This window comes from Phyllostomus discolor, chromosome 2 (genome assembly GCF_004126475.2).
Source record: "Phyllostomus discolor isolate MPI-MPIP mPhyDis1 chromosome 2, mPhyDis1.pri.v3, whole genome shotgun sequence".
NCBI classification, from domain to species: Eukaryota; Metazoa; Chordata; class Mammalia; order Chiroptera; family Phyllostomidae; genus Phyllostomus; species Phyllostomus discolor.
Window position 1 is genome coordinate 100,789,916 of NC_040904.2, and position 26,650 is coordinate 100,816,565.

Genomic DNA, 26,650 nt, shown 5'->3' on the forward strand with positions numbered 1-26,650 from the left:
TTGGACCTTAGGCTGTGAGGTTTATAGTTTACTGGGAGTTTTTTCACTTTTGATTTTTTAATGAGTCGCTCTCTCTTTTTTTTTTTTTTAGAGCAGTTTCAGGTTCCCAGAAAAATTGAGCACAAGGTACAAAAATTTTTCGTATACCCACTGTTCCCACATGCACATAACCTCCCCCACTAGCACAACCCACCTAGAGTGGCACATCTGTTACAGCTGAGCCTACATAGGTATGTCACTCTACTTAAGTCTGTAGTTTACATGTAGGTTCACTCTTGATGTTGTACATTATGTGAATTTTCATAAATGTACAATGATATGTATTCACCATTATAGTGCCATACAGGATAGTTTCACTGCCCTAAAATTTATCCCTCTCTATACTTTAACCCACAGGTGGCAAACCCAAGGCCCATGAGCCAAATCCAGCCCTCCACCTTGTTTTATCCAGCCCGGCAGCTTGTTTCTACCCAGTAGCAGCACCTAGCTCTCACTTAAGCAATAGTTACATTTACACAGTCCTAAAATTACATTTGGCCCTTCAAAGGCAACCACAAGGCTGATGTGGCCCCCAGTGAAAATGAGTTTGACACTGCTGCCCTAACCCCTGGCAGCCACTGATCCTTTTACTGTGTTTATAGTTTTGCCTTCAAATCAATAACCTTTCACCTTTAAATCAGTAACTTTTCACCTTAAGAAAATAGAAAAAGAACACACTAAGTCAAAAGCAAACAGAAGGAAGGAAATAAAGACTAGAGCAGAAATAAAGACTAGATCAGGAATAAGTGAAATAGAGAATAGGAAAACAATAGGGAATATCAGTAAAACCAAAAGCTAGTTCTTTGAAAAGATCAATAAATGACAAGCTTTTAGCTACATTAACAGCAACAAAGACTCAAATTACTAAAATCAGAAATGAAAGATGCAACATAACCACAAATCTCACAGAAGTAAAAAAGCATTATAAAGGAACACTATGAACAATTGCAAAACTTTTATAAGTTTTATAACAAATTAGATAACTTAGATGAAATTGATAAAATCCTAGGAAGACTCAAACTACCAATTCTTACTCAATAAGAAATAGAAATACTGTGAATAGAGCTTTAACAAATAAACAGATTGACCTCGTAAACAAAAACGAAAACAAAAATCTCCCCACAAAGAAAAGCCCAGGCCCAGATGGCTTTACTGCTAAATTTTACCAAATGTTCAAAGAATCAACACCAATTGTTCTCAAACTCTTTCAAAAAACATAAGAGGACATTTCCTGAGTCATTCTAAGGGACCAGTATTACCCTAGTACCAAAACTGAACAAAGGCATCCAGAAAATTATAGACTAATATTTCTTATGAATATAGATGCAAAAATCCTCAACACAATACTAGAATACTGAATCCAGCAACATGTAAAAAGGATTATGTACCAGACCAAGTGGAGTTTATCAAGGAAAGGAAGGTTGGTTCAACACACAAAATCTATCAATAATACACCATATTAATAGAATAAAGAACAAAAACCACATGATCATTTCAATAGGCACAGAAAAAGCTTTTGACAAAACTCCACAGCCTTTCATGATAAAGGCACTCAACAAGATAGGATAGACTATCAAATTCCTTCAACTTGATAAAAGCTATCTATAAAACATCCACAGGTAATAGTACACTTAATGACAAAAAACTAAGTACCTTTTCCCTAAGATCAGGAATACAAGTTAGGGATGGCTGTTCTCACCACTCTTGTCCAACACAGTGCTGGAAGTTCTAGGCAATAAAGAAAATAAGGAAGAAAATAAAGTAAAAACATCCAAATTAAAAATAAAGAAGTAAAAATATCTCTTCACAGATGGCATAATTTTGTATACAGAAAATCATAAGGAATGCATAAGAAAACCACTAGAACTAATAAACAAGTACACCAAAATTTCAAGATATCCATACACAAAATTTTTATAATTTCCAACTGTTTGCTGCTCGCCCCAAAAAAGTTTACCTACAGGGACATACAGAAGTGGGCAAAAGTAGGTTTACAGTTGTGAGTATGTAAAACAGAGTTTATTTTTGTATTATTATTTATTAATTACTGTATTATTTGTTTGTATTACAACTGTAAACCTCCTTTGCCCACCCCTGAATATGAACAAAAAAATCCAGGAAGGGAAATTCAGTGTCTGTTAATTAGAGCAGAATTTATCACATCTATTTTGAGCCCATACATTCAAAGAATAGCATTGTTGAACACTGGTATATGCTAGACATCATTTATGTGCTTTACATATATCAGTGTATTAATGCGTTAGCTCATCAACACATGGTCACACTAAATATTATCAACTTCATTTCACAACTGGGAAAACTGAGGTAGAGAGTGGTTAAGTAACTTGGTCAAAGTCACATATGCAAGGTCTGTCTGGAAAAAGTCCAGCCATTGTGAATATAACAAGAACAATTTGCGTGACATTGATGAAATCTGGCAGCCAAGGGGAGTGGACTGGAATTAGCATGCATGAACAATGGTGACCTCACTGTACTAGTCAGTGGGGGCAGTGGATACCATTAAATGAGCATGTGTACTTTGCGGTCATCACATTCAAAATGACCGAGTGAATAGAGCAACAAATCTGGGATCAAATTTTGCATTAAGCTTAAACATTCCTCCATGGAAACTATTCAGATGAGTCAGAAGGCTACAGCCCTGGGCAACTGGTGATTGGCAGCTTCATCACAACAACATACCTGCTCATGCATCATGTCTCATGCAGAGGTTTTTGGCAAAACATCAAGCCAGCCAGGTGACTCAGCCCCACTACAGCCCAGATTTGGCTGCCTATGGCTTCTGCCTTTTCCCAAAACTAAAATCACCTTTGAAAGGGAAAAGATTTCAAACTATTGATGAGATGCAGGAAAATACAACAGGGCAGCTGATGGCAATTGGGAGAACTGTGTGAGGCCCCAAGGTGCCTGCTTTGAAGGGGACTGAGGCGTCATTGTTCTATGTACAATGTTTCTTGTATCTCGTATCTTCCTCAATAAATGTCCCTATTTCACACATTACGTGGCTGGATAATTTGTGGACAGACCTCATCATACACTGCCCATACCTATGATAAAATTTTATTTATAAATTAGGCACAGTTAATGTCGAGGGTTTGATTCCCAGTCAGGGTACATGCCTGGGTTGCAGGCCATGACCCCCAGCAACCGCACACTTCTCTCTCTCTCTCTCTCTCTCTCTCTCTCTCTCTCTCTCTCTCTCTCTCCCTCCCTTCCCTCTCTACAAAAATAAATAAATAAAATCTTTAAACTAGGCACAGTAAGAGATGAACAACAATAGCTACTATTAAAATAGAACAGTTATATGAATGTGGTCTCTCTCAAAATATTTTATTGTACTGTACTCACCTTTTCACTTAAAGGAAGCACTTTATGGCTTCTCTTTGGCATATCCTAATTGCCAGCATCACTACCCTTGTACTTTGGGGCCATTGTTAAGTTTAGGACAACATGAGCACAAGCACTGTGATTCTGTGACAGGTATTTGATAACCAAGGCAGCTACCAAGTGTGGTTAACAGGCAGGATGTGCAGCTTCCATACACTGGACAATTTGCAAAGGGTAAATTTGCATCCCAGGTTGGATGGAGCTGGACAGCATAAGATTTCAACATGCTACTCAGAGCGGTAACAATTTAAAACTTATGAACTGTTTATTTCTGGAATTTTCCATTTAATATTTCAGAGCACAGTTGACTTCAGGTAACTGAAACCACAGAGAGAAAAAACACAGATGAGGGGTCAACTGTACCTAGAAATTAGCCAAGCCAGGATTACATATTTTCTTTCCTCAGAAGATAGCTGAATGTGTCTATAGCCACACCACCCTGAATGCACCCGATCTCGTCGGAAGATAGCTGAATGCATCCCTCTGAGGAGGATGAGATAAAGAAGAACACCAGACTGGGAATCAGAATAACTGTCTTTCCTCTGGCTCTTCTGCTAGAGCAAGTTGTGTGACCTTGGACAATTTACACTTTCTACCCTCAGTCTTCTCATCCGTAAAAAGAGGGAGCTGGAGTAAGCCACAGCTAAGCCTCCTACCACTTCTAATTCTCTCACACTGGACTTGCTCTGTGCTTGATTTATGAGTTACAAACTCTCCCTTTTCCAACCACCTGAGAAAGAGGAGGGCCAGGAGAGGACAGCCACTTACTTGTCATGACAAGAAATAGGAGAAAGAGAAACAAGACCTCATGTCACTTGCACAATTTGCTGCTTCAGCAAGTTGTGGATTTAGGTGAAAAGCATGGTTATAATTAGAGTGACAGCCTGAATGTTCCACCAGCCACCATGAGCACAGCTGGATCTGCCCAGTGCACGCACAGGAGTCTGGGAGGCTGCTCCAGCCTTGAAAAGGATCCTTCTTAAAAGGATTTTCTTCCTTCCTCGAGGGAAAGAAAACCCATTGATATAAAACTTCACTTCCCTTCTGGCTTTCCCTTCTAAATGCCACTGCAGTAGAGACCGAGTGTTGATAAACACAGGGGAAAGAAAAAATCAGTAAGCTGAGCCTGGTCACATTGACCCTTGTGATATAGTTTTATTTTTAACCTCGAAACACTTGAACTATTCCTGTTGAAGTTTTCTCTCCTTTCCCTGCCTCCTCAACAGAATTCTGCTCTGTGCAGCCGATGCTCCTTCAGCCGCCTCCTGTGACCTGCTTGCTTGCTCACAATCCTGGATGCGGGTGCAGCAGATGCTGACTCAGCCCATGCAGTTAAGGTAAGCTTCTCAGACCTGAGCAGGTGCACCATGGAGACATTTAGAGTGGTGAACGCAGAGACTGAGGCCGAGCTGCTCATCACCTTTTTGCTCCGAGCAAGGTTGTTAAGCAAATTAGTTACATATGGGTGGCGGTGGGGGGGCGGGGAGGGAGGGGGAGTGGAGGGAGATGTTCGCTCTGAGAATGAGACTCAGCATATGTAAATTTCTGTTTTGAATTCTAAAATCTTAGAGCAAGAAGAGATTACCTGCTTTCTGACAGTTTAGGTTCTTTCTTCTGCAATCAACCAGAGAGACTGATGAGGGGTTGCAGAGTTGAGGAAGGGGAGTGGTGAGGAAATAGATGGAAGACTAAACCCAGGATTTCTCATTTTAAAGTCCAAATGCTGTCATATTTTCACCAATCAGCATTTCCTACGTTAACTGCAAGTCATTCTCATGTGGCTTAAATTCCATCCCCTGTGTCACCTACCAGCTAATGTGCCACAGTTGTATTTACTGCATGTGCTATTTAAACTTTCTCTGCAGAGTTTAAAACCTGTTTTTTCCTAACAATACTCCCTAAACATGACTCCGTACATCCCAGAGCTCTTGAATTCAAAGTGCATCCGTGGAATAGAAGTGGAAGTATTTTACAAGTTGCAGAACTTATACAGACCATAAATTATTAAAGAGTTGTAACCTGCATATCCAGAGGGACAAATGTAAAATGATTAATGATAATTAATGTATTGGAAGCTTTAAAATGTAGCTAGATTATTTCTAGCTTTGGAGTAACTGCATAGAATTGGCAGGGATAAGGGAGCAGTGTTTATTTTCTTTCCTCTTAGCTTTGCTTTGGTGTTATATGGTTTAGAGTTCAGCTAAGGACATACTGGGAAGTGGCTTATGCAGCAAAAAGTGATTCTGTACACTCTGAAGTACACAGGCTAAAGCCACCAATGCCAAGTTAAAGGAGACCTCCCCAGATACTAATTTCTGGTTCCTGCCTGCCTCTGTAACTTCCAGGTGCATCCCATAACTCTGCTAAGGGTGTCTGGGTTGTAAGTATGCCTGTTTGCTAGGAACAATTAAGTGCACTATGTATGACATGCCTAATTGCATTTAGTCTTGTCAGGGTTTCCAAGGCACCACGATCTTCAAGGTGTATGCTGGGGTTCTCTGCTAGCAAGACTGGGGAGTGTTGGCTTAGGTGTAGTCAAGAAGACAGGTTGATTTATAATGAACCCTAGGTAATCCATTCTTGGCCAATACAAAACAAATGATGATTTAAAATACTGATACTAATAATATAAGCAGCAGGTATGAAAATTTACTAGCTGATGAGATAACTGGAAAGTTTAAAGGTAGAGAGATTTCTAGCACAGGTGGAGAACCACAGATGGCGAGATTGAATAGATTTGGAGGAGGCCGGTTACCTGTTCGGGGCACAGTGCAAGTGCGGGACTCACAGCCCTGATGCCCAGGACAGTGGAGCAGATGCGGGCCTTGTCTTCAGCCAACTGCTTATGTTAACATCTCAAGAAGCAAAGAGGGGATTTCTTTAATATTTACCTTTATACATTTTCTTTCCTTAGAATTAAATATCTCTACAGTAGGGGAAACAGGTTCATAATGTATCATTAAAATACAACTGTTAATTTAACAATTAAATTAAAATAACTAATTAATTGACTGGCTAATAGGTTAAGAGTTAAAGAATACCTCTGACCTTTAACTTTTGATGTTGTCTCTTCCATTGGAGTTAAAGCTGAGGAATAAATAATTATTGCCATGAAGAGGCAAAATAGTTACTGACATCATGTGAGGGGTGTGGAAAGGGTCCTTTGCCTAAAAATATCTCCCTGACACTAACTTTAAAATTATAGTCGGAATGTAAAACTATTATCTGTTAATCCCATTCTCTTTTTGCTTGAGTCAGTGATTTAAATATACCTGCCATATGCCTTCTCATGACTTTCTTGGCCAGCGACACTTAGTCACCACCTCTTCCTCATTTTTCCAGGCTCTGTCCTCTTCGTCCTTGGTACCATCTAAGTTGCCCACATGAGCTCAGCTGCCACCACACAGGTAGCTCTGTGTAACACTGGTTTCTACAGAACCTCTCAATAAAACACCAAGGTGAAGAGTGTGGGCAAGACACTTTACTTTTCTGGGCCTCAGTTGCTCTTGTAGGAAATGAAGAGGTTAAATTAGACCCTTTTCTTTCAAAGTGAGATCCTTGAACCATCAGCATTGTCTAGAACTTACTGTGTGGGAAGACACTCAGGCCTCACCCCAGTCCTACCAGGTCAGAATCTTTAAAAAGATTGCTCAAGTGATTCCTAAGCACATAGAGGCTTTCTAGTTACCCACCTGATACAGATTTCTGATTTTCATCTGTAGGGTTTAGAACAAGTACCACAACCCCTGAAAACAATTCTGGCAGCATTTCAGAGTGGCTATGAATAACTCCAGTCCTATGAAGTATCTTCCGTTCTGTTAAGGCTACATTAACCTAATAAAGTTGAAAACATTTCTTTTTCTTACTTAAAAAAAAAAAATCCCCAAATTAGCATAATCTGACGTCATACACTTTCCTCCTAAATTTGTTTCAAATTGCTATCTTTGAAAGAGGTTGCTCTTTCAAAATATTGCCTTCTTTTGGGCTCTGTTCAATTTCGTTCCATTTAATCCTATTCAGTAAATGTTTATCGAGTGCTGGGAGCTGTGTTAGCTATACTTACTCTCCTTCCCTCAGAAACCGGTTTACACTTTCTCTGAGGTCATTTGCATTTGCTCTCCAGCTCTGTTGATATTCCAGTCAGAGCCCCTGTCACTGCAGGAAAACATTGTCCTGCTCTGAGCACCTCTGCTGCATCTGTGGCTCCGTCAGGATCTCTCCCCAACTCACCCTCACAGCAACACTTCTCGAAGGCTGTCCTGACTCCCACAACCAATCGGCAAGACAGAAGTGGAGAGTCAGTTGATACCTCCCTTCCTCCCCACCCTCCCCATAAAGAGCAGCATAACGTAGGCAAACAATTAAATTACAAACTTCAACCTAAGGAACAAAGCCCTCCTGTTACCTTTGTGGCTTCTAAAAAGCACTCCTCCCCTGGCTGGTATGGCTCAGTGGATTGAGTGCCAACCTGCAAATCAAAGTGTTGCCAGTTCGAATCCCAGTCAGGGCACATGCCTGGGTTTCTGTCCAGGTCCCCAGTGGGGCATTGCACAAGAGACAACCACACACTGATGTTTCTCTCCCTCTCTTTCTCCCTCCCTCCCCATCTCTCTAAAATTAATAAATAAAATCTTTAAAAAAATAAAATAAAGTCTAATAAATAAATAAATAAATAACACTCCTGGCTGATGCAGTACTATTTGAATTCCTAAGAAATAAATGCTTTGTACTGATTACCAGGGGCCAAAAGGGGAAGGGGTTGGGGGGAATTCACATTCTTAAAGAAGTAAGGTTAAGATTTTTTTAAACAGATTACTGAACTGGCAGTGGTATGTAAGATACATTTGAGCGAGGGAGAACTAAAAATTGAAAGGCCAGCCAAGAGCTGCGGAAGTGATGCAATGGAAAGAAAGAAAGTCCTGGACAGGGAAGAGAAGAGCATGAGAAGGGCCTCCCCGACAGAGGAATGACTAACAAACGTGTGAGGCGTATGTTAGACACTTCCCCTACTTTATTTCATTTGATCCTCATACACTCTTATGGGTTATTGTGAGCCACACTTTATGGATGAATAAATTAGTCTTAGGGAAATTACATAAATTCTCAAAAATTACTTAGCTAATATATGAGAATGTTCATTGATTTAATTTATATTGGGGGCTTCACATAGGGCCTCCTTGTGGCGGTAACATGTAAGCTGAAATGTAAATGGCAAGAAAGAGCCCATAACACAGATATGGAGCAAGGGGAGAAACCTGGCAGAAAGACCAACTAGAAAGGCCCTGCAGAGGATTAAGCAACAGGCTTGAGCCACGTGCTCCAGGAAAAGAGAAAAAAGTGAAAGAGGCAAGCAGGGGACGCTGGGCTTTGTGGGCCAAAATAAAGACCTCAGAGTTCATTCCTTGTGGTGGGGGTCCATTAGAGATTTTTAAGTGGGAGTAGTGACCTAGTATTAAAAGTTGTTAAAATCGCTCTCTTTGCTGGTGAATCTAGATTCTGGGGCACAAGATGGGAGGAGTGAGACTGAGCATCAGGCTATTGTGCCAGACAGGATGAGAGATGATGGTGCTCAGACCAGGCAGTGACGGTGGAAATGAAAAAAATGGGTAGAAATGCCCACTGCCTTTTCAGATCTTTCTCCAAGGCCTTCGTACCCAACTGGGCAGTAGTTCCTTTGTGTTAGGTGCACAGTGCCAAGCATTTTCTAGCTCAGTGATTCTCTAATTGAGCTTACAACTGAATCAGCTGGATTCAGTAGGTCTGATTCAGAAGGGCCCAGGAATTTACATTTCTGACTGGTCTCAGTTAGTAATGCTGATGCTGTTAGTCCGAGCACACACTTTAAGGACCACTATTTTAGTTGCCTTACCTTTACTTATTAACTTACTGCCTTCTGAATGGTCCACCTAGCACCACAACCCGCATCCAATAAAGTTTCTTTTCCCCTGCCAGGTTCTAAATACTTCCCTATTTCTTTAAAGAAATGTTCATCCTTCAAACTCATGTACCAGGCCCTTTCAACTACTCATATTCCACTAAACCCTATCCAGTACAACCAGCAAAATCTAGTTCCGTGTAGATCTTTGAACTATTAAATCTAAATTATATTGACTACTGTCTCCTTTAGACAGGAGAATTTTAAAACATATTTTGGGGACAGTGTTCATTTTTAAGAGGAGGGAATGCACCAACTTTTCAGACAGGAAGTGTGAATTTGGAAATGAGCAGAAGGGCCCAGAAACTGAAGGAGGAAATGGTACCAGTTGTTTTAAGCATAGGATTTTGTCAACTTGTTCACAGTGAAGAGTTTTGATAATTTATATGCTTTGATTTAGTGTTTCATTTTAAATCTCAAAGTCCATATTGTAGGGCAGTTTTTTAACCGTCAAAACTTCACTCTCCCATTTATAGTCCCCAAAATGCAAAACCATGGAACTTGGATAATCTTTTTATTTCCTCTATTCAGATGGCACAGTAGGGCCATGGTCCAGAAGAGGACCAAGAAAAAGTCATCACAGGGATGAAGTTGCTTCCTAATGAAGAGCATCCAGCTCCTCTACAGTTTGGAAAGATTATGCATGCAGATACCTCTCTGTGTCCTAACTGGAGGAGGGAGGCTCTTCCCCTGATGAGCTCCACTCATGGGCTGGCTTTCCTCTGACATCATGGGATGGACCACACAATGCCCCTGTGGGTCTCTGAGGGATACAATGTGATCAAGCAAAGAGGAGAGAATTTGAAGCCAGATAAATTTAGGGATTTTTGTCTTTTTGTTTTGTTTTGGGGGTTTTACTTATTTCTTTTTTCTGTGCCTCAGAATCCTAGTCTGTAAACTAGAAATGTTTACAGACCAGGCACTGGTCATCTGGTGCCCCCTCATCTGGTCATTGTGAGGATTAAATGAGATGCTATATAAAAGCCATGTCAGGCACTAAAGTCTTGTTTCTCTTTCTCATGACTTCCAAAACGCAGAGAGATCACTCAGTTTTGGAAAGTCAGACAAACCCACGGAGGATAAGGATCCAGTCACTGCATTGAAACAGAGGTTTGTAGAATAGGGCATCTTATCCCCCAAGACAACCCATAGTGTATCCAATGTGATCAACTTGGGGCATAGCAACTGGTGTCAAACAAGGTGATCAATTAGCTGTCCAGCTTTGCCAAGGATTTAGAGGCATCCTAGGATTTGGGACTTACAACGAGAAAACCAGAAGAGTCCCAGGCCAACCAGGGCCATCGGTCACTCGGCTTACCCAGCAGGAACTAGACAGTCAAGAATTTTGTACTGTCCTTTATCTCAGTGAGAAAAATTTCCCTTAGATGCACAACAAAAGGTTCAGATGTGATTTTTTATGTCCTTAGGCTGTAATTACCTTTCTATATATGTGTGTGTAAAGTTTCTCTAGAGTCCTGTCTACTCACTGTGTCTTTTTGCTCCGCACATGTCCTCCCTCAAAGTCACTGATCTGGTATAGCTCCAGAGCCTGGAAGACTATCTTTAAATAGCAGCATCTTTGTTGCCTGCATGCATTGTTTTTCTTCTCTCTTAAAGGGATATTTTAAAAAACCACATTTTGCTGTGTATAATGCACACCCACGTTTTGTACATACTATATACAGAATCATTATACCCTTGGTATGTAATTATTATACCCAGGTATAATGTGCATCCTTATTTTTCCCTCAAAAAGTTAGGCAAAAAAAGTGTGCATTATACATGGCAAAATACAGTAACTTCAAATAGATGGAGAGCAATAAGGCTCCACCACAATTGTTTCCTGCTTCAGTAACACTGTTCTTAAGGATCATACTTTATAAAGCTGAATATAAGAAATGAATGCGCTTCAGGTTCATCATCACTGTCCCACCAGCCAGACACATCTCTGCTACTGGGGCAGGGTTCTCACTACACACACACAGCACAGAACTAGCCAGACCTGCTTTTCCCTTCCCAGAAACTGAGCTCAACTTCATGACAGAACCAGGCAGACAAATACAAAGGTGGACATTTCTGGTGCTGGTAGCTTTTTCACATAGTCGTATTCCATTTGTGTCTGCCTCTTCTTTGTTGCCTAAAACCCAGCAGGGGACTCTGACTCATCCAGGCTCCATTTTATTAATTATATCTTTTATGAATAAAAAGCAGATGGTCACATTCTCCCAGCCAGGGCACAGGACCTGGGGACACGGGAGTGTGTGCTTAACAGCTTTCCCTTCCCCTCCTGGCAAACACTGCCTTTCGAATAGCCAAGGATCCCACAGCCCAGCTGAAATGCCACATTTGCTCTGGCAAGAATGCCACATTGTCATTGTTGTTTTTAACCTCACGGCAGCATTGGAGGCTGTGGCTCACCCTTTCTTTTTTTACACCTGGGTCACATAGTGTTGACTCTTTTAACTCTCTGGTCTCTTCTTCTCTGGCTCTATTTCTTCCTATTGTCCCCAAAGTGGTTACATTCAGTTATGTACTTCGAAGCTCAGATTTCTGTTTTGTGCTACTTCCCCAGTACGGCTTCCTCTCTCAGTTGTAAGTGGATAATTCTCAAATCTACACCTCCACAATCTAACACTCGCATTAAATGTGCTGGATCTATCTCTCCTCCCCAAACAATTTCATCTTCAGAATTCTATTTTTCTCAGAATTATACCCTGTATTCTCTCTTCTTGGTTCAAAATCTTGGCATCAACTTTGATTCCTTTCTTTTCCCATGTCCAGTCAGAAACAAGAGTGTTAGTTGATTTTACTTTTTAATGTCTCCTATCTACCTTATCTTACCTATCTCTACTGCCATCAGCCTTCCCCATCCAAGCTTCCCTCACATTCCTGCATAGCAGTTTCTACCTCTAGATCCTCCCACTCCTTCCCTCCAGTACTACTAGTTGACACACAAATTATACTGTTAAATAGCTCCTTGCAAAATATTTTATTAAATAGTAGATCAAAATAAAAATTCCAAATTTAAGTACCAAATAATTCCAGATGCTTTAGCCTAAAATTTATGAATTTCCACAAGTCCGTAAGTCCACAATGGACATTTACCCCCAGAAGTGGTCTGGATGTTAAATTGTGTTTTAAAAGCTCCAGGAGCTATACTCTTGAATCCTAAAGACATCCTCTGCCCAATCTTATTCTGCTCCATCTCCCTCTCTGGCTTTAACACCTTGATTTATCTCCTATTGGGTCCTGACCCCGTTTAATGTTCTGGCTTGTAACTTCTCATCTGCCTCCTGATTCAGGCTGAATGTTAGGGGCATAGAGCACTCAGGCATGATCTTCCTTCACCCTCAGCAGCCCCAGTACATAAGAATCAGATGGGGAATGTGTTAAGAATTTAAATTCCACCTGGATGGTGTGTCTCAGTGAACTGAGCACCGGCCTGTGAGCCAAAGGGTCGCTGGTTCGATTCCCAGTCAGGGCACATGCCTGGGTTGCAGGCCAGGTCAGGTTTCCAGTAGGGGGAGTGCAAGATGCAACCACACATTGATGTTTCTCTCCCTCCCTCCTTCCCTCCTTTCCCCTCTGTCTAAAATGAATAAATAAAATCTTTAAAAAAGAGAGAATTTAAATTATAGAACCCCTCTCAATCAGGTCAGGGCTGCAGCCAACATCTATAGCAGTGTTGTTATAGAACTCTCTATAAAGGTGTATTCCATGTTGTCTAATAGAGCGGCTACGAACCATATGTGGCTATTGAGCACTTGAAATGTAGCTAGTATACCTGAGAAATGAAATTATTGATTTAATTGTGATTAATTTAAATTTAAATAGTCACATGTGGCTGGTGGGCACCACATTGAACAGTGCAGATCTATAAGTTCACAAGCATCACAGCTGATGCTGATGAACAATACTGTGTAAGGACCACTTTTAACAAGCAGTCCAGGTGCCTCTTATGCTCACTTACTGGCACGTAATAGGGAATCAACAAATGCTTGTTAAAGGAATGAACAAATGAATATAGAAGTGAACCAGAACATAATTTTCATTGAAATTCAAGTCTGTACCTTCTGAAAAAGAAAAGTTGAGGGAGGCTTTCCAAGATTAAAGCGGCTAAAAACACCAACCATAGAATTAAATTCCAAAAAAGAAAGAAAGAAAAAGTTATTTTCCTCTTTAAAAAGCAAACAAACAAAATCCACTTACCAACCAAATGTAATAAACTGACATTAACGGGATCCTGCTTCAAAAATTTAAAAAACATATATGACATTTGGGGAATATTTGGACAAATTTAAATATAGATAACATGTTACATGATATTAGAAAGTTATTTTAAGCTTTCTTAGGTAGGATAATGTCATTGTAATTATAAAATAAAATGTCTTTACTCTTAGAAAATACATGTTGAAGTACTTAGGGATGATATGATATCAGCAACTTATTTTCAAGAGTTTCAACCAAAAATGGTGTGAATTTGTGTGTGTGGAGAGAGAGGGAGGGAGGGAGCAAAAGCAGCAAATGTTAACAATTATTGAATCTGGGTAGAGCATATTTGAGTGTTTATTGTAAATATTCTTCCTCCTTTTATGTATATTTGAAAAAAAATTTTAAGTTGAAGAAAAATTCACTCACAATGAATTGGCAAATCCTAAAGTAAATTAAAATAAAAAATTTAATCTCTGACTTTTGGGTGCCAAATTCTTCCCAGACTAGCACAGTGCTGAAATTATGCTACAAATTCTCTAGGCCAGGTGTTGCAAACTGTCAGCTACAGGTCCTATGCAGGCTGTATACATATTTTTCCTTGGCCCAAATAGAGGGTATTTTTTTTTTAATTATTTGCCAATGTTCAAAATTCCAAGAATTTTTATCTTGATATATTATGTAATAAAATATTTTGCAATATAATGACATATAAATACTTATAATAGCAAACATATATAGATGACTTCCTATGAGACAATTCTAAGAGTTTCAGATACTGCAATGAGCTCACTTGCTCCTCACAATAGCTAGGTACTATTATTATTCTCCCTTTACAGGTAGCAAACTGATGAACAAAGGGGTTAAGAAACTTTCCCAAAGTCTCTCAGCTACTGACTTGTAGTGCCAGGGCGGAATCCTATGCTATCTGCCCCCTAACACTACACTGTACCACCACTCACAAAAATCTGCACCCCTGGTTTCTGGAAAAATCAGACGATCTGGCAACACATTCCACATGGGATCCACTAACCAGAGCCAAAAGCTGCATTTCCCTGAAGGCAGGGCATCTTCTCTTGTGCTTGTCTGAGTCCCCATCAGCCTGCTTCTGGGGCCTTGGGATTTGGCCCCTGCTCTAGCCATGGCACCACTGAATACCCCAGAGTGAATGGCATGCAATAGATTATTTCATGGACACTTGTACACTGCATAGACTAAGCTGGATATCAGGCTGCTTTTTAAATAGACATGAAGCCCAAGGGGGAGCAAGGGCTAGTAACAAGGGTAACTTGGACCACATATGTGCATATGTGGTGGTTGAGGAGGGGGTAGAGAAATTTCAGGATAATTGTTGGTAGATGATGGAGAAAAGTTGTAAGAAGTGTGAGTTGCACATTCCATAGCTGGTAAGATGTCGCATCACAGGGCAGTGTGGGTCAGTGAAAAGAGCATAGACTAGGATGGCCTGGGCTGGGAACTGATTGCATCACTTAGCTGCTATATGTCCTTGAACAAGTTATTGAACTTCTCTGACTTCCATTTTCTTGGCTATAAAATGGGTCGATGACACCTCTAGGGTGGTGGAAGGAATTAAGTTAGAGAGAGTTTGTGAAGTCTGTTTGGCCCCTGTTAACATAGAGAAACAAAATACTTTTCTCACTATGAATCATTCATATTCATATTTTTTTTATTTTCCTTTAGCATTATAAAGCAAGAAGAAATTAGGAAGCAATGGTAAGTACCAAGTTCTTCCTGGATCTTCACATCTTAGGGGTCCAGATCTGCTTCATTTAGCCTGCAGCCTAAGCAGTTGGCACACTTGTCCTTATGGCTTCATGATATTTATTGGCTTTTTGCCAAACCGGAGTTGCTAGAGCAAAACCTGAAAGAAATTGACAGAGTAGGGAAAAGGCACAGAGAGAACTGAGAAAGATTTGTGAGCAAGGATTTTTAGTAAAACTTTAAAAACAAAAAAAAGCAAAAATGCAGCAATAATCTAAATGGCTAACAATTTCTTCATTCAGCATATTATTGATTACCTACCATGGTCCTGGCTGAGTGGCAGGTGCAAGGGATGCAGATATGAACAAAACCAGACACGGCCCCTGCCCTCCTGGGATGTGTCCTGCTGAGAGCTGGTTAAATGAATGATAGCACTCTCATTCTGGAATGCCACACTGCCATTATGAAGAAAGTTTGTAGAGAATAATTAATAAAACATGTTATAATAGCAAATTGAAAAACAGGACACAAAATTGTATTCATAGTATTAACTGTGTAATATAAATCACTCATAATCCACAACTGAAAAATAACAATTGTCAAGACTGAACTTCATTACATTCAACATCATTTTTTCCCTATTCTGAACACCTCTACTACATACATAAAATAAGCTAACAGGAAATACAGAAAGGAGGATTATAGTTATTAAGTCTGGGCTGTGGGATTATGAGTGATTTTGTTCTTTTCTCTTTGATTTTTTTATATTTTCCAAGGTTCCTATAAGAAACATGTACAAACAGAAAATAAGTAAATTAAAACACAGTCACAGACACACCTAGAGCTTCTCTCCCAGCACTCATTCGTTTTCTCTTTCCCTTTGCCTTTGGTGTCTCCAGGGCAGGGCACGCAGGCCTCCACCTGGGCAGCACAGGCATTGTGAGAGATGCTTCAACCGTCACTGCCGTGTTCCTGTGGAGCCCAATGTCTCCTGTGTAATGATAAACTGCCACCTGTCCTGTGGCGCCGCCTTCCACATGTGCAAAGAGGCAGAGCATGAGCTGCTGTGCCCTTTAGAGCAGGTTCCGTGCCTCAACTCCGAATATGGCTGCCCCCTCTCCATGTCCCGCCACAAGCTGGCCAAGCATCTGCAAGTGTGCCCCGCCAGCGTGGTCTGCTGCTCCATGGAGTGGAACCGCTGGCCCAACGTGGACTCAGAAACAATCCTGCACGAGAACATCATGAAGGAGCCCCCCAGTGAGGAGTGTTTGGACACAGCCCTGGCCCTCCAGGACCAGAAGGTCCTTTTCAGATCTTTGAAAATGGTAGAACTTTTCCCAGAAACTCGAGAGCCCACTAAGGAGGAACCTACTCTGAATGGAGAAGCCAGCTGGGAGGAAATGGGAGGAGCGGTGGGTGGAGCGAATGCTGGTTTAGTACCACACAGCTCTCTGTCAGCCACTACAGGAGACATGGCAGAGCTGAGTCAAGAAGAACGTGAGGCGTTGGCCAGAACCACAGAAGGGATGGACCTGACCAAGTTTAGCAAGTGGGAAAATATTTTCAGCAAAGAGAACGCAGCCTCTGCTTTAACAAACTCATCAGCGAGCTGTGAAAGCAAAAACAGTGATGGCCCAGGGAAAGAACAGATTTCCAACGGCAATAACGTGGTCGGGGAGGACACTGCCAAAGGGGAAGAAGCACAGGAAAACCAGAAACAGCAGGACTGTCATGCAGCTGTGGAAACAACAGGGCTTGCCCCTTGGCAGGATGGTGTTCTGGAAAGACTGAAAACAGCTGTGGATGTAAAGGACTATAATATGTATCTGGTGCACAATGGAAGGATGCTAATCCACTTTGGTCAAATGCCTGCTTGTACACCTAAGGAGAAGGACTTTGTTTATGGCAAACTTGAGGCTCAGGAAGTGAAGACTGTTTACACCTTCAAAGTTCCTGTGAGCTACTGTGGGAAGCGGGCTCGCATTGGCGATGCCATGTTGAGTTGTAAGCCGAGTGAACACAAGGCAGTAGACACTTCAGATTTAGGGATCGCTGTGGAGGACCTGCCCAAATCAGATCTCATCAAGACCACCCTCCTGTGTGCTTTGGAAAGAGAACTCAAAGGTCATGTCATCTCTGAATCCAGGAGCATTGATGGGCTGTTCATGGATTTTGCTACTCAGACATACAGTTTTGAGCCAGAACAGTTTTCCTCTGGAACAGTGCTGGCTGACCTCCTAACCACTTCCAACCCAGAGGGGCTCCATGTGGAACTCCACAGTGAGTGTGTGACCAGGAGACACAACAAGAGCAGCTCTGCCTTCACTTTTACTTGCAACAAATTCTTCAGGAGGGATGAATTCCCTCTGCATTTCAAGAATGTCCACACAGACATTCAGTCGTGTCTCGATGGCTGGTTCCAGCATCGGTGCCCCCTCGCCTACTTGGGATGTACATTTATTCAAAACCATTTCCGTCCCCCAGGGCAAAAGGCAAAAGTGATCTACAGTCAGGAGCTGGAGACCTTTGCCATCAAGCCAGAGGTTGCATCAGAAGTGAAGGAGGGAAGGAAGAACCACCATCTCTCAGGCCATGGAGGAAAAAGCCAGAATTCTCTAACCAGTCTGCCCTTGGAGGTTTTGCAGTACATCGCTGGGTTCTTGGACAGCATCAGCCTGTCCCAGCTCTCCCAGGTGTCTGTACTGATGAGGAACATCTGTGCCACTTTATTACAGGAGAGAGGGATGGTCCTCCTGCAGTGGAAGAAGAAGAGGTATTCCCATGGAGGCACCTCCTGGAGAGTCCACAAGAAGGCAAGTAAACACTCACTCATTCAACAAATATTTAAGAGCTCTATATGTGCCAAGCACTCAACTAGGCACTGGGATTGTACTAGGTTCCTGGAAATAAGACATAATTCTTGAGCCCAAGAAGGTCAGCCTAGTAGGGAAGACAGACCTATAAACATATTAATGGCAATAAAAATAAATGTCAGTGCCTGTTTATCTCTATGTATGTGTCCCGCATATCTTCTATTTGCTCACATGACCCATTCTCCAACCTCCTCCACCGTGATCTGTCCCCCAGGATGCTGATCTCCACAGACTGCCTCACCTGGCTCCTTTGCCTTCTGGCTTCCAGTTAGGCTACCTAATAGCACTGTATCAGCAGGTGATGGGAGAGAGGGAGAAAAGTGGAATTGACAGCCCTCTCCTTCTGGCTTCCTCGCAACATGTATTCTCCCTCCATGACTCTTTGCAGTGGCTGTGTCTCTCCACTGAAGGTGGCTGCATCAGGTGGTTCTCTCCACACAAGAACCTGTTCTGGTCCAATGACCTCCCTCTCCTTCCCTTTCAGGCCTAGGGTAGAAACACTCTAGATTGTTACCAGCCCAAGTACTGCCTTATGTCTTGTGACTTTCCGAAACCTAGTCCACAATTTGTACATCATTTCTTTTTTAAATTCTCTTCAAATTACCCGAGTGTGCCATCTGTTTCCTGCTTGGGCTCTGACTGGCACAGTACATCGACAAATTCCCTGTAGTCCCATGTCAACTAATTTTTAAAGACAGTTTTTGCCTTTGTTAAATGCATTTTGAGATTCTAAAATAATTTGGTTCACTGATTTCTCCTAGTTCAAATACCTATTAAATATTTCCCAAAAACTCTGCTGTAAATTTTTTAAATGTGTTTCTTTTTCCCAGTTTATACTTGCTTAACTGTACTATGACTTCTGTCACCTTGTACCATATAGAAGTGGGACTCCTAATTGAGCATATCCAAAGTGCCCTAAGCATCCTTTCTTATAGTAAATGTGTTAGTAATATGCACCATAAATTTATGTGCCCATTGAGGTCAATAATTCCATTACAGTCGAGTTTCTTCCCAACATGTGGGTGTGTGCAAATTGGCATCGGGGAGTTACAGTTGCTTACATCTATTTTTCTTACTTATGTCCAATACATCTTGTATATTTACTATTGTTTATTTCCAGAGCAGTCTTCTTCAAAGAATCACTGAGATTCTCTCTCATGTATCTGTGCCTATATCCAGATGTTAAATAACCACTGACTGCCATAAACACTGCCTGCCAACAACTATGTGCTAAGCATAAGCATGAATGAAACTAAGCCCCTGCCATTCAGGAATTGTATAGTCTAGAGTTGCCTAATATCATCCTCTGTAAAATCTGATACAAATAATTTCACTTATATACTAGAAATTCCATTATTTTTTTGGCTTGCATTGGTTCACAACTCAGTGATTGCTGTCCACTCTTGAATATAATTTGGGATACGCTAATTTCTTTGCAGAACGAAAGAGAGAATTTAGTTGGAGCATCCATTAACTCCAAGTAAATTTTCTTTCTGGAGTTAAAATGGCTCTTTAAAGTAAAAAAAGAAATTGTTCTAAGATCCCAGGAAACGTTTTACTTACATAGGAATAATGACAAGAAACTGAGTGTGAAGTGGTCAGATTGAAGGGGTATCAGGTTATGTCTACTCTTGTAGACAGATTTTAAAACTAGTGACTTTGCCACAACATCCTAGGTGAAAAGGTCGGAGGGTGTTTGAGTACCAGACTCCTAGATTTCTACTAAATTTTTTGTTCTAAGATTTCTTATATGTAACAATACGTTTAGTTTCAAGCAATAACAAACAACTTAAAGTGGCATAAACAATAAAGAGAATTTATTGGACCCAAATATCTAAAAAGTCTAAAGGGAATAGCTTCAGGTAAGGCTTGATCTGGTAGCTCAAGAAAATTCCCCCAATTGATGTTTTTCTTTCTATTTTTTTATCTCTACTTCTTCAATAGTGTCTCTATTGTAAGATATAGTGCTCCCTTGGTGGTTCCTGGGGGCTACCAGTCACTCCTGAAACTGCAGTTTCCCAGTTCAAGTACAGAGGGAAAAAGAGAATCTGCTTTTTGATATCTCAAAAAAAAAAAAAAAAAAAAAAAAAAGAGTTCTGGAGTAGAGTCATTGAAACTAATTGTCCTGATCTGAACCATGTGTCCATTCTAGAGCTGGTGGGTGTATGTGTGGTGCCAGCGGTGGTGTGGTGGGTTCGATGAACAGATTAGTATCAGTCATTCCAACACAACTGCGTGGCTGGCTAGGAAGGTTATGTATTGGAAGCGGGAACTGGGAATTGCGTGCTGGAGAAGAAACGAACAAAATGTCTGCAGCAGCCACTAACCACTCTCTGGAAGCTAAGAACAGGAAAAACAGGGAGGCATTTCCTTATCCTGTTCAAATAAAGCTAGCCTGAGGGTACTGCCCCAATGTTCACTTTTGAACTTCTATCTTTCCCAACAGATCTGGCAATTCAGCAGCCTCTTCTCTAAAATCAACAACTGGGAATTTAATGAAGTCACTTCCATGTCTGAGCACCTGAAGACCTGTCCTTTCAACATTGTGGAGCACAAGACTGACCCAGTTCTATTGACCAGCATGTGTGAGCCCCGTGAGCAGGCCCAAGAGAGCTTAGTTGCCACCTTTAGAGCCAGACCACAAGGGAGACAAGCCAAGTAAAGAATCCCATACCACTGTTCTTGAATTCTTCTTCAGAGTTGCTGAAAGTAGGACAGAGTATGCTTTGGGGGACTTCCCCCTGTAACTGTGTATATGCTTATCTAGGTGTATTACAACACGCAATGTCCTCCAAAACCCAAGCTGTTGCACAAGGTCTAAGCACTTCCTAAGCCCTACCTTGTACAATTGTTATCATACTGCATTGATGACTTACTTCCTTTCCTTTTTTATTTCTGAAATAGATCAGTCTGAAGAGAAAATAGGTAACTTGAGGTCACTGAGGAAGATAAGCCCAGTTTCTTAAGAGATAAGAGAGCAATGAATTCTATAAGCAGCATAGACCTCTATAAGCAACACAGCCCCCCTTTTATGGGGCAGGGGCCAGTGTTGAGTTTACAAGCACGTTCAAATTTGTGGGGCAGTCAATGCCAAGATGGGGTCTGAGGTGTCAGCCCTCCATGGTGTAGGGCACCAGTGTGAAGGTTCTGGAGCTGGGGCTGTCTTGACTTTCAAGTCCAGGACTGTTTTTCATTGCCCCACTGCCCCTACAGACATCCAAACACAGCCTAACAGAATAGAAACCACGGCTAAGCACAGCATCCTGGAGGACACCACAAACCAGAGGATGAAAGGCAGAAATAGCCCTGGCTGGCGTTGCTCAGTGGATTGGGTGTGGGCTCCGAACCAAAGTGTCGCAGGTTTGATTCCCAGTCAGGGTATATGCCTGGGTCGCAGGCCATGACCCCCAGCAACTGCACATTGATGTTTCTCTCTCTCTCTCTCTCTCTCTCTCTCCCTTCCCTCTCTAAAAATAAATAAATAAAATCTTAAAAAAAAAGAAAGGCAGAAATAAGGTCACAGGGTTTGTTGTGTAGAGTCTTGACAACGTATAGGACAACCTTGAAAATTGAAGAGTCCAAAAGAGACACTATATTCATGGAGAAAATAAGGGCAAAAGCCTCAAGCCTACACTTTAATAATGACTTAAGAGTCCAGATATTTTTCTCCTGAAAATTATATCCCAGGTCTGCATTAGGGAGAACACAGACACAGCCCAGCCACCAGTGCACACTGCAGGTCCTGCATGGGATCTTGGGAAGGAAGTCATGGCAACATGGTGGTTCCCTATAATGTCTCCTACTCATTACTGGTCATGCCTTCAGCCTGTCAAAAGTGGGTGACACTGCTAGTTTTGGGTAACAAACAGCAAATACTCATGAGAACAAAAATAAAAGAAAAATTCATAATAGAAACTGACTTCCCCTTTCCTTCAAGCAGGGTTTCTGGGAACTGCTGCTATTGTGCACCAAATAATTCTTTGTCATGGAAGACTGTCCTATGTATGACAGGATATTTCATAGCATCCCTAGCCCCCAGTCACAGCTGCTAGTAGTACCCCCACAGCTGTAACAACCAAAAATGTCTCCAGACATTGCTAATTATCCTCTGAGTCACTCCTGAGTGAGAACCACTGCCCTGAAAGATGACACATCAGAGGCAGGAAGTTAGGGTCAGTTTTCTTTGTACAGCAGAATCTTCTCTCCCACGTAGTTATCTACAGTGGTGAAAATTTCGTCAGCTCTTCTTTATTTACAAAATTGGTTTTAGACACATGGTGATTTTAAGTTGGGAACCAGATGGAGCTGATTTATTTGGTATGGCTTCATGCCCTTGGGTCAAGTGCAAAGGGTAAGCTTTTGTACTTGACCCAAAAAGCTAAAGCTTTCTCCACGTGTAGCTGAAGCCAGGAAAGTTAAGCTAGTCATCTTGTGATTACATCCCTCTCACCTTGACTGGTGCCATTTTCTCAGCAGGCCTAGCAGTCCTCAAGCACTTGAGAAAGAAGGGAAAAGGAGGATAGGCATCGTGGAGAAGTAGAGAACAAAGAATTTAGCCAACAACAAAAATGAGTCTAGTTGATCTGGATGCTTGTTATCACCCACATCTCTGAAGATGGTCCGAAGCTGGTGTCGATGAAGTAGACGGCACCTCTGAGAAGAGTCAAGAGGGCACTCGAGCAAGTCCCAGAACAGAAATCTGCTCACCTTTTCATTACAATGTGCCACTTGGCACTGTTCAGTAATGTAACTGTTTTTCCTCATCCTTATTGTTCGGTTTATATTTCACATTTGTATATAAGGCATCATTTTCTAAAAATGTAACTAGAGTATGATCTAAGATTTTATTTGGTGAAGATAAGTAACCATAAACAACTAAACCCTGAAGTGGGAAAAAAGGGAGAATTCTCCAGGTATCAGTTCCATGTGTTTCGGATCTAGTCCTTCCTATGTAGAGAAAGAAACCTCCTAAAGTCCATTCTGGGTTTCTTATTTTACTAGGGGGAGAGAGAGAGAGAGAGGAGAGAGAGAGAGAAGGTGGGGAGCTATCAGCCAAGGGAGGTGAAAATTAGGGGCTACTGTTAGATGGGTGAGAAGTACAGAGAAAGGAGGGCAGCAGAGGGCTGTCCCCTCACAGTCTGGGGGGTGGGGCAGGCCAGGGGCAGGAGAGCAGTCAGGACAGTGCCACACTGCTCTGCGGGCTGCACACTCTAGCCGCACTGTTTTCTCTGTTGCTTCCTTCAGAGCAATACTGAATTGATCAACATCACCACATACATTTTATAAGATATCTAACAGTATCTGTTGCAGAAAGCAGGGTACTGCAGTGTGTCCACTGATCTATCCAAACAAACACATTTTATGGTGAGAGGGTAGTTGGAGCGAAAGGAAACTATTTTACAGAGAGTGAATTGGACAGATGATTTGGTTAGTGAGATACAGCTGCAGTGAGCAGCATAAGCAGCAAGCAGTATCTGAGAGAGGCCAGACAGTGAAACATGGCTTCAGACTCAGAAGCACTGAGGGGAGTGAAAAGGGACTGTGTTCCCAGGATGGAGAGATGTCTATGCGAATCACCACCAAGGTAATTGGTTCAAAGTAGAAACTGGCCAAACATGGAGGATGAGGTTGCACGTTGCATAGGGATCTGGAAAAGAAGTTTCTGTCTTAAAATAAAGGGAAAAGTGAAAAGCATGGTGGGTCTTGGAGGTGTCACCAGAAAACCACTGTAAAATTCTGACCTATGTGTGATGTCAAATAAAACTGGAATGAAGAATGAGATTGTGCATATCTATGAAGACTTACCTCTGTATGCTGGAAATCCCCACATCTCTATAAGCAGAAATAAAGGCTGCTTTGCACTCTTAAAGGCTAGATGGGTAAATCTTGTAAGTTAGGTCTAGAGACAGATTTGTGATTCACTGGCATAGAAGTCATTGTGGAAACAAAGGAGTTTGTGTCTTAAAGAAAAGCCAAGGAACAAGACTGAGGAACACAGTGCTCTGGGCTTGTGGGAAGCTCACAACTGTAGGAAGTCCTGGAGCATCTATGGAGCTCAGTCACTAATTGTAGCTCCCACCACCTTCTTCATCTTCGAAAGATGGACCCAACTTCAGATACTGGTTACAACGTAGACTTTGTCTTACCAACAAAATATTCCCTACACCAACCAAATCCCTGACTTTGATTTTGACTTGGTTTTGATTTTGCCTAGGATCTTTTCTATCTTGGGCCTTATGGAGACCAATGGCCTGGGCTAGGATAAACCCACTATGACCTGCCTTCTCATTCTCTTTCATCCCCATACTTTGCCCAGTGATTTGTTTTTTGCCCGTCACTGTCTGTCCAAATGTCCTAATCTTTTTTATCAGCCTCAACCCTGAAACCACACAGAAGCTTCATGAGCTCCTTCCATGCACAGTCTTACTTGGCCATCAATTTCAGTCATCCAGCTAGCTATAAAAAAGCCTGGGCTTTCTTGGGTAGAGGACACTCTCCTGGATAAATCCTCTTACCACTTCATCAGAACTGTGTTCCTTTAGCTTTCATCTTTTTTTGTGCTTGTTGCCAAATCTCCCTTTTCCTCCCTCCTAATCCCTAATGTGTGCTTCTTCCTCAAGTATCGTCATGTCCTGAAAGAGTGTGGTCATTACTCCCAGGCAGAAGGTGGCTGGCGTCTCACAACTGCAGAAGCCAACAGAAGTTGACACTATGTTGTCTCCTGTACCCCCACCTTACCACCATTCCCCAGGCTCATCTGTTTTGGACTGGGCTTAAATACAGCCTAAAAAAAGGCCCAGTCCTATCCATCCAGGGCAGAAGGGAATGGGCAGTGGTCGGAGGGAGTCTTCTGGATATGCCTGAACAATGGAAGGAGAATTGGAGCCATGAGAGCCAAGGCTGCCCTGGCTAGTGTGGTTCAGTGGATTGAGTGCTGACCTGAAAACCAAAGGGTCACCAGTTTGATTCCCAATCAGGGCACATGCCTGGGTTGCATGCTAGGTTAGGTTCCCAGTAGGGGGTGCACAAGAGACAACCACACATTGATTTTTTTTCCCTCTCTTTCTCTGAAAATAAATAAATAAAATCTTTTTTAAAAAGAGAGAGAACTAAGGTCTTTGTGGGCTGCACAAAAAGCACTTATTTACCTCAGCCTAGAGGTGAAACATAGTCTCACTTTATTTCCAACATTAAGACTGAGCAGAGAAAGGATATCTCTGCAAGGAAGGAAAGTAGGCAAAAGCACAACCAGGTAAACCAGGCAATCGAGACATACCTTCCCAGGTAAGCCAACCAGGAAGCTCAGAGCTCTTGAAAGCAAAAGGCAGAGATTGGGGTGATAGAGGGAGCACTCATGGGGAAGGAGGCAGGGCAACAAGATAAATGTCTATGAGCTCACACAGGATAGAGAGGACTGAGGAGAGCTCCTTCCTCATGCTGTCTCTGCCCCAAGCCCTAATGCAGAGGGGAGGGGGAAGCCTATGTGGAACTTCAGCAAACTCGTGACATCCTATTAGACACTTGAAGCAGGATGGGAGGAGGTGGAGGCAGAGCCACTTTGGACATGGGAAGTCACAGTGCAGAATACAGTAAGGGCCATTTACTGGAGAAGGTTGACATAATTTGCAGGGAAGAGTCCAAAGCGGCCATGGCAACGTCCCCGCCACCAGCCCTCATCCACCATCTCAATGTCAGTGATGACGTCATCTGGATCAAAGGAAATCTCATCACTTCCCTCTGGAGACAAAATTGACAGGAATTAGGATGGTCAGACAGGAATCCCTCCATCCCTGCGCCCACTCTAAACCTCAGAAGGGAAATAGGCCTGGTCTTCTTGATGCCAAGCCTGGACTCTTCCCTGACCCTTGGAGTTCATCCCCCTCTCTTGTTTCAAGGGCCTTCAGGCACCAGACCCCTCAGGCCACTCCCAACCTACCTCCTTGGTAATCATACAGGGCTACAGCCGAGATCCCAGCCCCAGCCGGACAGCCTGATGCTCCTGCATTGTGAGAAACATAAACATGGTCTCACCAACAGGGAGAAGGAAAACAAACAGGTTCTTCTGGGTAATGGGACAATTCTTCTTACCACCCGCCCCCACCAAAGACCTGACCAAATTCAGAAGCTGATTCTCTCTCGACTACTTACCAGTCAGGGAGGAGGGCAAAGAGGGATTCTCAGGCTCCAGCACATCCTCATAGTCCCCTTCTGGTTCATCATCTTTCTCATGTCTGTCTATCTCCCCAACATCCTCATAGTCATTCTCAGGCTCAGGCTCAGGCTCGGGCTCAGGCTCTGCTTCATACACTGGTTCTTCTACCACTTGGAGGCCTTCCGGAGTCCTGGGGGGCAAAGCTGGGGCCTCCTCCTCATCCTGAAGAGACAGTGTGGAGCAGGGTGACTTGAACTCACTAGGAACTGCCTCTCCAAAACTTCCCGATGAAGGACTGCTGAGATCCCACCCATC

At 42.2% G+C, this 26,650-nt stretch overlaps 2 protein-coding genes and 1 long non-coding RNA gene across 7 annotated transcripts in view; 2 read left to right on the plus strand and 1 right to left on the minus strand.

The window, feature by feature from the left end:
• Positions 1-3,404: 3,404 nt before the first annotated feature.
• LOC118498900 lies at positions 3,405-26,591 on the plus strand. Its single transcript, XR_004901394.1, has 3 exons — positions 3,405-3,495; positions 21,689-21,699; positions 26,580-26,591. It is a non-coding gene; the product is annotated as an uncharacterized LOC118498900 (long non-coding RNA).
• FBXO40 (F-box protein 40) lies at positions 4,438-21,185 on the plus strand. 2 transcript variants are annotated; one of them, XM_036018152.1, is made up of 5 exons: positions 4,438-4,781; positions 10,417-10,489; positions 15,290-15,322; positions 16,210-18,123; positions 20,630-21,185. In XM_036018152.1, the coding sequence occupies exons 3-5, from the start codon at positions 15,320-15,322 to the stop codon at positions 20,843-20,845; spliced, it is 2,133 nt and encodes a 710-aa protein (XP_035874045.1). In that variant the 5' UTR covers positions 4,438-4,781; positions 10,417-10,489; positions 15,290-15,319; the 3' UTR covers positions 20,846-21,185. The 2 variants fall into 2 exon arrangements, with proteins under 2 accessions (XP_035874045.1, XP_035874046.1); XM_036018153.1 differs by lacking the exon at positions 10,417-10,489.
• Positions 25,310-26,650, minus strand: part of HCLS1 (hematopoietic cell-specific Lyn substrate 1) — a 31,922-nt gene continuing 30,581 nt past the window's right edge. For all 4 annotated transcript variants that reach the window (XM_028504567.2, XM_036018154.1, XM_036018156.1 and 1 more), the window contains exons 12-14: positions 26,332-26,557; positions 26,120-26,182; positions 25,310-25,920 (exon numbers count right to left, since the gene is read on the minus strand). In XM_028504567.2, coding sequence (XP_028360368.1) covers positions 25,784-25,920; positions 26,120-26,182; positions 26,332-26,557 — 426 coding nt within the window. In that variant the 3' untranslated portion in view covers positions 25,310-25,783. The remainder of the gene's footprint in view (positions 25,921-26,119; positions 26,183-26,331; positions 26,558-26,650) is intronic.

Bases quoted from the DNA above. Each gene is read 5' to 3' on its own strand.
- FBXO40 (XM_036018152.1), top strand. The intron at 18,124-20,629 runs GCAAGTAAACAC...CTTTCCCAACAG, and splicing joins CCTGGAGAGTCCACAAGAAG to ATCTGGCAATTCAGCAGCCT.